At 38.7% G+C, this 14372-nt stretch overlaps 1 protein-coding gene across 5 annotated transcripts in view; it reads left to right on the top strand.

The window, feature by feature from the left end:
• Positions 1–14372, top strand: part of BBOF1 (basal body orientation factor 1) — a 40329-nt gene that overhangs the window by 19332 nt on the left and 6625 nt on the right. The window contains exons 5-11 of one of the 5 annotated variants that reach the window (XM_004739295.3): positions 1755–1835; positions 4725–4795; positions 5560–5704; positions 6795–7288; positions 9299–9400; positions 13705–13776; positions 13945–14059. In XM_004739295.3, coding sequence (XP_004739352.1) covers positions 1755–1835; positions 4725–4795; positions 5560–5704; positions 6795–7288; positions 9299–9400; positions 13705–13776; positions 13945–14047 — 1068 coding nt within the window. In that variant the 3' untranslated portion in view covers positions 14048–14059. Of the gene's footprint in view, positions 1–1754; positions 1836–4724; positions 4796–5559; positions 5705–6794; positions 7289–7765; positions 7897–9298; positions 9401–13704; positions 13777–13944; positions 14060–14372 lie in introns of those variants that run through there. The other 4 variants (XM_013058722.2, XM_013058720.2, XM_013058726.2 and 1 more) reach the window with 4 other exon arrangements.

Here is a 14372-nt window from a genome sequence, read left to right as displayed (position 1 = left end):
GAAGTATAGGTATAGGTATACATTCTGAATCAGTGAATTAACTAGTGCATATTCTAGTGGGCTGCTGGTATGATTTCTTTTTTTTTTTTAAGAACAATATTGCCACCTAATGGAGAAATAGATTTTGAACTTTTCAAAAAGCGGCACAGGCCTGGAAGACTAAAAATTCAAAGGCAAAAGATACTGGGCTATGGGAAAAAAATAAGGTGGTTCTCTGGAATCCCAAATATGGAAGAATTAAGGCAGGTATAGGGGCGTGTGAACTTAAAATGAGAAGGAGGTGTATACATAATGGAAGAAAATTAATTATAGTGTATATATAGAATTCACTATACAAATTAAAAGAAGGTCACTAAATTTAGATTATCACAATTATTCAAAGCATAATTTTTTTTTAAATTTTATTTATTTATTTGACAGAGAGAAATCACAAGTAGATGGAGAGGCAGGCAGAGAGAGAGAGAGAGGGAAGCAGGCTCCCCGCTGAGCAGAGAGCCGGATGCGGGACTCGATCCCAGGACTCTGAGATCATGACCTGAGCCGAAGGCAGCGGCTTAACCCACTGAGCCACCCAGGCGCCCTCAAAGCATAAATTTTAAAGAAAAAATTATTTCTATGTGATTAACAGAAGGAGTATACAATGGTAGGTTGCAGTTATTTTTAATAATTTGTTTTAGTTTTTTTTCTTTTGACAAATCTAGCTGGTAAGAAAGAAGAAAATTAAGCCCTCCCCTGACAATTATACTACCTAGAGATACCCGGTAAATATCTTGGTTTATATTCTTCCCCCTTTTCTTCCTCTATTTAGAAACATTTAAAATTGGGGTGCCTATGTGGCTCAGTGGGTTAAATGGCTGCCTTCAGCTCAGGTTATGATCCTGAAGTCCCGGGATCTAGTCCCATATTGGGCTCCCTGCTCAGTGGTGAGTCTGCCTCTCCCTCTGTCCCTCAACCTGATCTCATGCTTTCTCTCTCTCAAATAAATAAAATAAATACATAAACAAATGAGGTCATTATGTACAGTTAACTGACTCTTTTACTTTAATTGTGAACATTTTTCAATGCCATTACATATTTTTTTCTTTTTTTAAAAAAGATTTTATTTATTTGTTTGACACAGAGAGATGAGAGAGAGAGAGAGAGAGAGAGAGAGAGAATCTTAGGGAAACGTGTTTTAGATTAATGCTAGGAAGAATTTTCTAAAAATGGGAACTATGAAATACTAATGAATTAATGAGATTTGAATTAGTGATACTTCTGTCTCTAGATATTTTTCTCATACAAGGAATCCTATATTAAGTATGACTCTTAAGATCTCTTTCTATTCTAAAATATTATTTTTTAAAAAGTTTATTTATTTAAGTAATCTTTATACCCAACATGGGGCTTGAACTCATGACCCCAAGATCAAGAGTTGCACTATCTATCCTCTGACTGAGCTAGCCAGGTGCCCCAATTCTAAAATATTATGATTCTATCAGTCTACATGATATATAAAATATATGATTATGAAAACAACTTGTCTTGGGAACAGTTGCTCATGAATAGCTTTTATAAAAACTCAGTACTGATCTTGTAAGTCTGTAGAAGATTGGTCCGCGAGATGGTACTCATGGGCAGGGACATGGGGTTTTTCTGTGTTCAGGATTAAGAAATAATGTGTAACAGAAAATGTTTCTTTACTGAGACTTTTCCAGGAATATGCCTCAATCCCCCCATTTCCTATTGATCTATTGTTGTTGTTTTAATTATAGCTGAAGGAGAATTTAAGGAACACAGAGAGGAAACATCAGGAGACACTTCGAAGACTGGAGGGCAGATTTTTTGAAGAAAAGGTACGACATTTTAGAGTTAATTAAGAAATACTTTATTTAAAAAATATTTTGTTTACTAAAAGGATAGAAGTATCTATATGCATTCTGAGACATGTGAACCTTTCCTTTGGATCTTATTAGAGAATTATCAAGTCACAGCAGAAGTAAAAAAACAAAACAAAACAAAACAAAAAAAACCCAGGGGAAAAAAAACTTGTTCAGGATATCTCAATGTTTAGTCCTTTTCCCCCTCTAGTTAGAGATTGTTTTTTTAAAGATTTTATTTATTTTTGAGAGAGAGAGAGAGGACGAGCATGAGTAGGGGGAGGGGAAGGAGGAGAAAGAGAGAGAGAGGAGGAGGGGAGAGTGGGAAAGAGGGGGAGGGGTAGAGGAAGGGGATAGGGGAAAGAGGCGGGAGAAGGGGAGAAGCAAACTCCCTGCTGAGGAGGGAGCCCAGTCCAGGGCTCAGTCCCAAGACCCTGGGATCATGACCTGAGTTGAAGGCAGATGCTTAACTGACTGAGCCACCCAGGTGCCCCTAGTTAGATTCTTGAAATCCTCAGGAGGGATTGTCATCTTACCAAGGTTCCAGGACACACCCCTGCAGCTTGGTGTTCCCCTGGTGGAAGGGAGCCCCATGTACCACATCATCTAGGGGGGCTGGGAGGGGAGAGGTCACTCTGGTACACATGAAGGTGTTTCCCTGGTTAAGCCAAGCTAAACTAAGGGTGTTCATAAAAGGGGGCTCAAAAATGTTCCTTAGCATATCACAAACTGCCATTTTCTCTGTGCTTCTGATGTTAATTCTCCAAATTGTGGAAGTGCACACACTTCTCTTCTACACAGGCTTTTCAAAGGAACCATGGTTTTTCTTTAATTCTTCTAATTTTTCATTCTTGGGAAGAACTGAAAACATTTTTTTCAGAAATCCGTAGGGATGTAGCAAGTTAAGAGTGGGGCTAATAAGTACTCATATCAGGTTTAGATAAAGGATTTGCTTCAAAAAGTGGCTCTAGATGCCCAGTTGATGTAACCTAGGAGTGGGGCAGGAGCAGAATCTTGGTGCTTTACCCTCTGGGGCACTTCCTGGCACTGTTAGGAATGGAAGTCCTCAGGCATGGGTTGCTTTCAATTGCTTTTTCCAAAACTCGGTCCGCCTTAAGCTTGATCTCTTCTCTGCTAACTGTAGCGTTCTACAAACAAAGGTTAGGAGTGCTTGGTCAGTTTATAGCACACCTGACTGACAGTGCTTATATAAATAGGATGTTTATGTCGGGAAGTAGGTGGCTGCTGGCCTTTCCTTCATACATGCAAGATGGTTAAGGCAGCTCTAAGATTTGTCTGTGTTTAAGGCAGGAAGAAGGGAAGGCTCCAGCTGTTGTAGCTTTTCTTTCTGATCTGCAAACCAGAAAAGCTTTCCCAGAAGCTCTTAGCAGATTTCTTCTCACATCTATCTCATTGGCCAGAACCATATTATATAGGATGCTGGAAAAGTGAGTGTGTTGTTTTTCTAGACCCTAGTGGGAACTAGGAAGGAAAAGGGAGGCTGGGAGTGAGTGCTGGGATGGCCAGCTGCGCAGGAGCCATCTCACCGTGTCAGGGGTAAACCACCTGGTTAAGTATGGACTCCTGAGCTGGCGTGAACCTCAGTGCTGCTGGCTTATGGCAGCCGGCTTTCCAGTAAGCTTTTCAAACTGTAGCGCGCTCCATGCTCCACGTGGTCATATGAAAGACTTCCCTCAGGTTATTGGTGTTTTGTGTTGTCTCCCCATTTAATCCTTTCTGTCCCCTGAACCACCAAGCCCTTTCCCAATGGCATATTTTTATACTTTGCTTTTCCTTTCTGGAATGTTCTTCCTCCAGCTCTGACTCTTCTCATTCTTCAGAGCTCAAATGTTATTTCCTCAGAGATAAAGTCCCTAAACCCCAATCTAAAAATCTCCCTCAATTACTGTCTGTGTCATTAACTCACTGACTGCATTGACAGCATTTATCACAGTCAATTCTCTTATTTGTTTACTTATTAGGGAGGTGGTACAGCGTCCTCTTGCCTGCTATGAATCTCTGCTCTGCCACTTACGAGCTATCTGACTCTGGGCAAGTCACTAACTTCTCTTTCCCCCTTTTGTTTCCTCAGTCCTTGTTTTTGGATAATAATGGTGTTTAGGGGCACCTGGGTGGCTCAGTGGGTTGGAGCCTCTGCCTTTGGCTTAGGTCATGATCCTGGGGTCCTGGGATCGAGCCCCACATCGGGCTCTCTGCTCAGCGGGGAGCCTGCTTCGTCCTCTCTCTGCCTGCCTCTCTGCCTACTTGTGATCTCTGTCAAATAAATAAATAAAATCTTAAAAAAAAAAAAGGATTGTCTAATTCTTAGGGTTGTTGTGAGAAGTAAATAGTAAATGTAAAGCTCTTAGAACCATGCCTGGCACATAGTAATGCTCAATGCATTTTAATTTTAATATTGTTTAATATTGTTGCTTGGATCTCACCTAGAATATAAGGTGAGATTTTATCTGGGACTTTATCTCTTTTTCCACCACAGAATCTCCAGCATCTAAAAAATCTGGTACAATATTAGTGCCCAGTAACAGTATGCTGCATAAGTAAATAAATTACTCTTGCCACTTGGTATTTAGCAGAAATTTCTCCCAGCTCTGCTTTCCAATACTGATGTGGATTTTTTTTTTGTGGGGGGGAGGTGGTATTTTCTTGTCATGTTGCTTCTTCAGCGGGAAGGCCCGGAGGTATCCTGAGGTTCCTATGTTCACACGCTCCTCTCTGCTAGCTCCTCCACCAGTACTTGGAGTTCCCTACACTGGGTTATGTGACCGGAGTATTTTATTTCACATTATAAAATCAATACTTCACTTTTTGAACTCTGTATTAAAATAGCCTCTTTTTCTTTTTTAGCATCGACTAGAACAAGAGGCTGAGAAGAAGATAATAATGCTGGCGGAGAGAGCTCACCATGAAGCTGTTGTGTAAGAGACTGCTGTCTCCTTTTCCTTTCTCATAGCCTCTCTGACCTCTTCGCCGGTGTGTTTTGTTATTACCATGTTGTCTTCCCCTTCTCTCTTGCTTTGCTTTCTTCAAATTTTCTTGTTTACTTTCCCTCACTGTTTCTCTTTGTGTCCCGACCCCTTTCCCACACACCCTTTCTGTATCAGGGTTGGTTGGAGGAAAGAACTCCAGCTTTGAAGTTAGACTTTGGTTCCCAGTCTGTATACTGACCGACTGTCAGAAGATTTCCTAACATTTTTGAGATTAAATTTCTTCATTTAAAAATCCAGATAATCATAGCAACCATACAGAGTTGTCATGAAGTATGTTAGGGAAAGTAACATTTAATTGTTATTAATAAATTAACTCTCAAGTCTCAATGGTTTAGTTCTTGCTCACTTAACAATCCAGTGAGAGTCCGATAGCTCTACTTGAGTGGTGATTCAGGAACCGGAGCTGCTTCCATCTTGAATTTCTTCACATCCAATCATGTGGACAGGAGAGAGCATGGGAAATTCCTGTCTGCTCTTAACCACCTTGGACTGGAAGTAACACATAACTTTTCACTTTTCCATTGGTGAGAATCTAGTCATAAGATCCCCACCTAACAGTTGAGTACCCACCATTAACTAAATAAGTGGTGGTCATTATTTTTAATATCGGGGGATAAGGCAATCATTGTTCCAGTTTGGTAATATCTAATACTTAGCCCTATGTTTTGGGATCTTATGTCTATCTATTTCAGGCAATTGAACGATGCTGGAAGATCTGTTTTTAAAGAGAATGTCTATCTCCAGAAAGCTCTCGCATACCATCTGAAGGAGGCTGATGCTCTACAAAAAAACTCCCAGAAGTTGCAAGAGACTCAGACTTTCCTTTTACATCAAAAGGTTCCCACTTCATTTAGGCTTCATTTCCTATCTTTCTGCTTTTTGTTTGTTTGTTTAAGGATTGGGTTGGTAAATATGAAAAATTGAGTAAAATAAGGACAATGGGATCATTTTTCTTCTGTCTGGATAATGTACCTTTCTCATCTGAAAGGCTTAATTATGAGAATGACATGAGAAGGATTGGGCTTGGTTTCATAAAGAATGTATCAGAAACATAAATAGCTCCTATCCTTCACTACCTTACAATACTGGTTTTACTTTGCTTAGCGTAGAGTTGATCTCTGAGTCACTTAGATATAGGTTCAGCTCTAGCTGTCCTGACAACAATGGCTTTGCCAGGTAAGGGTTTATTTTCTCCCCTAAAGGATGTCTGGAGGTTAGCAAACCAGAGCTGGAATGCTGGTGCCACAAAACCAACAGAACTCAGTTTCCTTAACTCTGCTGTGCAGTGTGTAGCTGACATCCCCAAAGTCACCTCATGGCCCAAAGCAGCTGCTGGAACGCTAACCATTACTCAAACAGGAAGGAAAAAGGACAAGGAGGAAAAAAGTCTGCCCCTCCCTTTAGATGCCTTCCTGGAAGTCCTGCACACACTTCTACTTAAATTTCATTGACTTAACTTAGCTATATGGCTTTGCTGAACCACAAGGGAGACTGAGAATTTTCAGGTGGGCTTCCTGCCCTCCTGAATAAAACTAGAGTTTTATCACTAAGGTGGAAAGGGAAAATGAAAAAGAAATAGGCAACTAGCCTATACCCGATGATAGGCAACAATTTCCAGGATATAGTTGTTAGTGTATTACTATATTGTTTTACTGATTTTGAAATCACCCTTTCTGATAATACAAAATATTTAAAGTTTCAGAATTTTGGGGGAAGGACTGTTTCTTACTTAGCAAAAGTAATGGCCTTCACAAGCCCAGAGAAGAACAACCCTCAGATGTATTTTACTCTCCGTACACAGAACACCAAATATCACCATCTCAACCTGGCATCAAATTTAAATCTCATGAAGTAATGAAAATTAGGAACTTTTAAGTTCTGAAATTGACTAAAAAAACCCTCTCACGTCTCTCATCTTTGTTTTTAGGAGATCAATGACCTGTTGGTTAAGGAAAAGATTATGCAACTTACCCAGCAAAGATTGCAAATCCAAACTCTTCAGAAGAAGGTGGTAAGCTTGGAGACTGCCCTGAGTTGTATGACCAGAGAGTTTGAGATTGAAGTTTGTAAAATACAGCAACAGGCAATGATAGAGAACGAAGCAGGGCAGGTTGAAATTGACAAGCTGCAGCAACTTCTCCAGATGAAGGACAAAGAAATGAATCGAGTAAAGAAGCTGGCCAAGAACATACTGGACGAGAGAACAGAAGTGGAAAGGTTCTTTTTAGATGCTCTACACCAAGTGAAGCAACAGATCCTATTTAGCAGGAAGCAATATAAACGGGTAGCACAAGCTGCTTTCAATTTTAAAATGAGAGAGGCATGTGCAGGAAGAACAGAATATCCCAAAATCCGAACGTTTGATGGCAAAGAGCACAGCACCAACAGTGTGAATCAAGATCTTATGGAGGCTGAGAAATGGTACTAATCATATTTTTACTATTTTTTTTCTTTTGTGCTATTTTTGTGCCCTTTAGAGAAGTAAGTTCAGAAGTTCAGTTTGCTAATATCTAGATATTGAATAGATTACTCAGTAAATTATTTGAGGGCAGGAACTATCTTACTCATCTTTATAACCCCTATGCTTAGCACAGTATGTGGGACTTAGTAGATTCCCTTTTTTCATCACAGATACTTCTTAAAGAGACTAAATCATTTGTTCCACAGAATGTCATTGTAGTATCTTTTAATGTGTTCTTTTATTTTACTTTCTGCAAACTCATTACAGAGGTTTGTTCAGATTCAGTTTAAACATTTTTGATAAGTGTATTTTCACAAATATTTTGTAATATTTCCTTTACTATTCTGAGATGAAATTCATAGGTAATAATATCTAACTAAACATATAATTAAAAAAACCAATATAACAGTTCTTTGTGATAATTTTTTATTGTACAGAACTGTCCCATGGATTGGAGGACATCCAGTAGTGGGCCCCCATCATTGTTTTAACTGAAAGTCCCCATGATTTTCCAAAATATCCTCCAGAGATCTACTGCCACTGTGATAAAGGTAGCAGAATGCTTGAGACAGTTGTTGACTGGATACAATGATTGTTTCCTGTTAGCATTTTTGTCTGTCAGTACACTCTTAAACCATGAATTATAGTGTATTTTAAAGATTATTCTGGAAAAAAAAAAAAGAAAAGTCTTATATCCCAGGCTCTTCAAAGGCCTTAACTCACAAAACTCAAAAGGACTCCCTACTACTATGTACTAATATTAACAGTGCTTCCAAGTAAGTTTTCTGCTTTGGTTTATAATTGACTAATTTGCAGTTTCTTTTAAATTATATAGCTGTTGGGAGGGTTAGACATGGTCAGTGGCCTATGAAAGACAAGACTGTTATTCAAAAATGTCCATGCTATGATTTTTAAAACTTTTTGCCATATTCAGAAGTCTGTTACTTCCATTACTAAGAGATTTGCTATAATTTCCTTTTTTAAAATTTAATATGTCAAGGAAATTGAGTCCCCACCATACATAAGGCAGTTTCTTTTATATTTTTGGCTCCAAAGTAATAAGTAAGTTTTAAGAGGGTGGTATATAAAGTGATTCTCTACATCGTTATTACAGAAACCAGACTCTTCCTCTTCTGCCCTGTGCTGACATTTATGCTATTGAACAACTTCTCATCTTAACCACAGTGTACTATTGACTGTACCAGCAGGGCAGAAATGGTGATTAGAATATTACATCATCTGCTTAAGAGGCAGATTGGGGAAGGAAAGTTGAAGTATACGGTGATCATAAGGCCAAACCTAAACTTTTAAAGAAAACTACCCCAATAGAACTATCTGCAAAACGCTTCTTACATTGAATAGCATCAGTACTCTCTACAGTGTCAGCCAGCTTTCACAGATAGCAAATAGACTACAAATCCCCTGGGAAGTGATAGTATAGATAAAGACCTGCCTGAAAGGCTTAGCTGCAGGTTTATTTCAAGGTAAGAAAATAGGCTAAGTTATGTGTAATTTTCTAAACCTACCTCTTGTTACTCTGTTTTCATAGCAAAATATCTGATACCAAAAAAATGTTAAAAGGAATTTAAGAATAATCTCATCTTATAAATAACTTTTCTGTGGCTGTTTTGTTCCTTTTGTCTTTGTATCTCAATGCATATTATATTGCAACTTTCTATTTTGCTTATTTGCTTAATGTTTGAGCACAAACCTTTTTCTTATTACAGTTTTTCTTATTTTTATCTTATTGACTAACATTTCAGAATGGCTAGCCTATTGATATCCATTTCAACTTTATGATTTTGTAACGGACACAGTTTGCTTTGTAGTCTTTACATTTGGAAGCCTCTTAATATTCAGTTATGGTTTGGAAATTTTCTCATGTTTACATATTTCTTATTTTTTTTAGAAAGATGAGATGCTTATTTGGCTATATATTTTTTCTTTTTTTTTTGTTTGAAATTCTTTAGGACTGATATTCAAGGAAATGTGGATATTGGAGATTTGACCTGGGAGCAGAAGGAGAAAGTCTTGAGATTGCTTTTTGCAAAAATGAATGGTTTTGTTCCTAGGTAACTCCCTATTTTTGTAACAAAATACCAAATTGTTACCAAACCTAGAAACCATATAGGAACAATGAACTTTTTCTCATTTAGAATTAAAGGAATGGGAAAGGACCAGAAAATACAAACCAGTCATACTGCTTAGCATCTGCCACTCCCAGAGATGAAGAATGGGAGATGAATGAATGAGCACAAAAATGAAAGATGAGGTAGAATGAAAGGGGGGAGAAAAGAGACAGCTTAGATGTTGAAGGGAATGCTTGCTGAGAAGGTACAATGTTGCTCGGCTGCTTGAGTGGTCACTAAAGAGCAGTACAGTAATGTTAGGATTTTAACAATTTTTGCAAAGATAAGTAAATGATTGATTTTTTAAAATTAACATGTAATGTATTATTAGCCCCAGGGGTACAGGTCTGTGAATTGCCAGGTTTACACACTTCATAGCACATACCTTCCCCAATGTCCATAACCCAACCACCCTCTCCCAAGTAAATGATTTTTAAGCTGATTATTATTCAAGAGAACCTTTAATACCAAGAAAAAGACCTAGAAAAGAAAACAGAAATCCTCAGCTATTCCAACTAATTATTTTTTTTTAAGACTTTATTTATTTATTTGACAGACAGAAATCACAAGTAGACAGAGAGGCAGAGAGAGAGAGGGAAGCAGGCTCCCTGCTGAGCAGAGAGCCCGATGCGGGCCTCGATCCCAGGACCCTGAGATCATGACCTGAGCCGAAGGCAGCGGCTTAACCCACTGAGCCACCCAGGCGCCCTCCAACTAATTATTTTTAATGATTCATTTCACTTTCTTTCTCCACCATGTTTTATCAGTGACTATAACCCTGGTAATGAACTATAAAGTGGCTAAAATAGATCAACCACTTATTAATTGCTTACATGCATGGTACTATGTTAGGGACTATGGGCAGTCAAAGGAATTAAGAGACATTGCCCTTTTCTTAAGATTTTATTTATTTATTTGACACAGAGAGAGAGATCACAAGTAGGCAGAAAGGCAGGCAGAGAGAGGGGGAGGCAGGTTCCCTGCTGAGCGGAGAGCCCGATGTGGGGCTCAAGCCCAGGACCCCAAGATCATGACCTGAGCCGAAGGCAGAGGCTTAATTCACTGAGCCACCCAGGCCCCAAGAGACATTGCCCTTGATCTCTAAGAGTTTATAATCTAGTTGCCCAAACAAAACGAAACAGCAAAGAAAAAAGTTAGGTGGCACAATAAAGTATCATCGGAGTTCAGACAATATGTCAGTGGCCTACAGTAGTCACCAAAGACTTCAGTCAGGAAGACTGAAAAAGTGTATTTCATATATTTCAGTATATTTCAAAGAGTATATATCACCTGCAAGGTGCCTTGCAGGAGAGAGGAGTACACAGGGTTGGAAAGGTACATTAGAGGGGCTTAGGCTAAAGCCCAGAGGTAGAAATGGAGGCAGGGTGTTCGGGGGATATCGAGGAAATACTTCCCAGGCTGAAAAAAACTGATGGTACTAGAGAATAATCAGTAATTAGAAATAAGGTTGGATCTATAGATTAAATCATGATGACCCTTAAAATCCATGCAGAAAAAACTAAGTCTTAGGTCACTGTACATTCTAGAGTAGTATAACACACTTTCCTTTTCTGCCTTGAAGGAATCCAAGAGCAGTAAGCCCTACTCTCATACTGTCTCACTGGAAGAGTTCACAGGCCACTGTTCCCAGAGCTGACCTGAACCTGACGCACTGACATGTAGGGCGGACCACAGCACAGAAGTAGAGCTGGGAAAAGCAGACGCTGCCATGCTTCTCCAGATGTGTGGCAGTGGGGGTATAGGTGGGAATGGAGGCCATCAGAGAAAAGGGACAAACTGAGACAGTGAGGAAGGAGAAACAGGACTTGGTGATAAAAGACAAAAGGAATAAAGAAAGCAAAGTGTCAAAGTTAAGGTGTTTAGCTTAGAAATGCAAGAATGGTGGTATGAAAGACAAATGAAAAATCTGGAAAGCTAGCATGAAGGAAATGTTTAAATTTTATTTAATCTGTCCATTAATTCATGTAGCATATACATACTGGGTACCTACTACTTATTGAAGATACAGTATTGAGCAAATAAAGACATCATTTCTAATCTCAGGGAGTTCATAGCCTACATGGAAGAAAAACATTATTCAAATCATCACACACGTGTAAAAGTAGAACTATGACACTGGCTCTAAGGAGTGGTTTATAATGGTAAGATAGCTTAGATTGGGGGAATCTGACCTAACTGAGGAGTCTGGGAAAGTTACTGAGGAAGTAAAAGCTTGAGCTGACCTCTGAAAGGTAAAGCAGCAATGTCCACAATTGCCAAACTGTGGAAAGAGCCAAGATACCCTTAAACAGATGAATGGATAAAGGTATGGTCCATATACACAATGGAATATTACACAGCCATCAGAAAGGATGAATACCCAACTCTTCCATCAACATGGATGGGACTGGAGGAGATTATCCTGAGTGAAATAAATCAAGAAGAGAAAGTTAGTTATCATATGGTTTCATATGTGGAGCATAAGGAACAACATGAAAAACATTAGGAGAAGGAAAGGAAAAGTGAATTGGGGTAAATCGGGGCGGGGGGAGATGAAAGATGAGAGACTGTGGATTCTGGGAAACAAACAGGGTTATGAAGGGGAGGGAGGTGGGGGGATGGGTGAGCCTGGTGGTGCATATTAAAAAGGACACATATTGCATTGGAGCACTGGGTGTGGTACATAAACAATGAATCTTGGAACATGAAAGAAAAGACGTTAAAAAAATAAAAGGTAAATAGGAACAGAAGGTGGAGGAAAAAACATTCTGGGCAGAAGAAATGGCAAGGAGTATTTTCAGTGTTGAATTGGAAATGATGTTAGTATATTGAAGTGAAAAATACTTGAGGCATTTGTAAATAGGGATTTGAGTACAGGGTGAGCTTAGGGAGGAAGATTTGAGCATTTTTAGTGAAAACTGGTAGTTGAGTATAGGAGAGTGGCTGAAGGTAGACGAGTAAAGGGCTGAGGCTAGGAATAACCACTAAAATAAACAGGAGAACAAGTAAGAGGACAATGAAAAGAGCAGAGCTTAAAGAATTATAGGTTAAATGGAAAATGGAGGACTTTGAAATGGACTTTGTGTCTCTGGTAGCCTTCCAAAGTTTTGTTTGTTTTTTGTTTTTTATTAAGAGGTGGAGGCAGAATCCAGACCACAGGTCCAGAATGTCTGTCTCACTGTGAGTTGACTTTTCAGTACCCCAAGAAACAACCAGAGTTCTAGTTCCATATTGTCTTGTTTTCAACACTGGAAAAACAAAGGCATTTGAGTAGAAATATTTCACACCAAAGCCATGAACTTAAATCTGGCCACAACAGAACAAATCTAAGCCTGTGAGAATCTCATGCCAGAGTTGGATGAAGGGAAAAGATGGGAACAGAATAGCGAAATGTGAGGTGAAGACGCATTTAATGAGAAAACCCAAGCCAGAGAGGAGAGGAATTAGATGATGAACTGTCAAGGCAAGACAGTAACTAGAAGTTTATGAGTTCAGTTGATTATATGATTGTGACTCTAACAGTGTGGTATTTTTCTTTGTGCTTAAACAAAGTCAAGGAGTATAACCAATAAATTGTACTCTCTTGTGCATCAGCAATCACTGTGGCTACACTCAGGTATGAGTAGTATCCAAAGTATGTTGTTTTATGTCTCATTATTAGACTATTTAATGGGCCATATTTTGAATGGGTTTGTTTTGTTTTCATATGCATCTAATTGAGGACCAGTTTTAGGAGAATATGTGTATCTCCTGGAAAATCAACTTAATATACTTTGATTAATTCTGTTTAGCTTACTTTCCACTAGCATATTGAATTAGGATATGATTATTTCCTGTTCTTAAATCAGACTTCCCAATGTAAAAGAAATTTCATATTGGGTCTGTCTCCATTGGGTAATTTTTCTGTATTTGAGGTTCTTTTTGTGGGAAGGGAATTTTTCTGGCCATGTTTCTGGTCTGTACTCTGGTTGAGTCTTAACCATCACCATTAATAGCTGTTCTATGTGTATCACCATCTTGATCATCTCCGTAAATATTTCCATTTATGTTCCACAGGTTTCAATTTTAAAAGAAAATAAGTTTGTATTAACTTGCCTAGCTTTATATTCACTCTATGTGTGCGTAAAGCTCAGTTTTGAAAATAAGCATCTCCTCCCAACTGAAACATTTCATTTAGCACTTTAAGGGTAGTTGAAATACAGGGCATGAGGAGACACCAACTCACTGTTAATTTTTACCTACCACAGGAAATACAGCCAGCATTCTAGGCCTCCAGTTCCAGACTATGTTGTTCTTGATGGAGAGAGAGAGGAATTTGGGTAAGAGCTCTCTTGACAAAGCAATGACCGTGAGCCTGATCAGAATGGTAGTGGGTACATTTTATATGTGCTAGAACTGTGTGGGAGTTATTGACAAGTCTACTGTTCTGAACCAAGATCCATGTGTATGTGGTTGCTGACAGGTCTGTCATTTTGTTATTACTGCAGGGATGACAGTAAGCTTCAAGATCAAACCTTCATTACTCAGCAAGTACCAATCTCAGACTCTTCTGGTGAAGTGATGATACCCAGTATTCAGAAAGGATCATGAGAGTCTAACATAGTAAGAAGTCTATAATCTAACCAAACAATACACACAGTTACTGCTACTTTTCCCCTTGCAACTTCTTTCTAGGTCATAGTGCTTTTCTCTACTAATCAAGAGCACTCAGCGATCAGTGAAATGAGTAATGACGCTAATATGAGATCATAGACATTTTTATAACCTATCTACACTATGGCAGCCATATTATACTTAATGCAAATGCACATTTGTGCCTCTTTTGGTAAATGTGAAAAACCTATCAATTGCTTTGTGAAATATACAGGCTAGCCAAAGTATGTACTATCTTTTATGTCAGAATAAACATAATGAC

The sequence above is a fragment of the Mustela putorius genome, unplaced genomic scaffold (assembly GCF_011764305.1).
Source record: "Mustela putorius furo isolate JIRA1106 unplaced genomic scaffold, ASM1176430v1.1 tig00000129_pilon_pilon_pilon, whole genome shotgun sequence".
NCBI lineage: Eukaryota > Metazoa > Chordata > Mammalia > Carnivora > Mustelidae > Mustela > Mustela putorius.
This window is presented reverse-complemented; position numbering and strand designations above follow the sequence as displayed.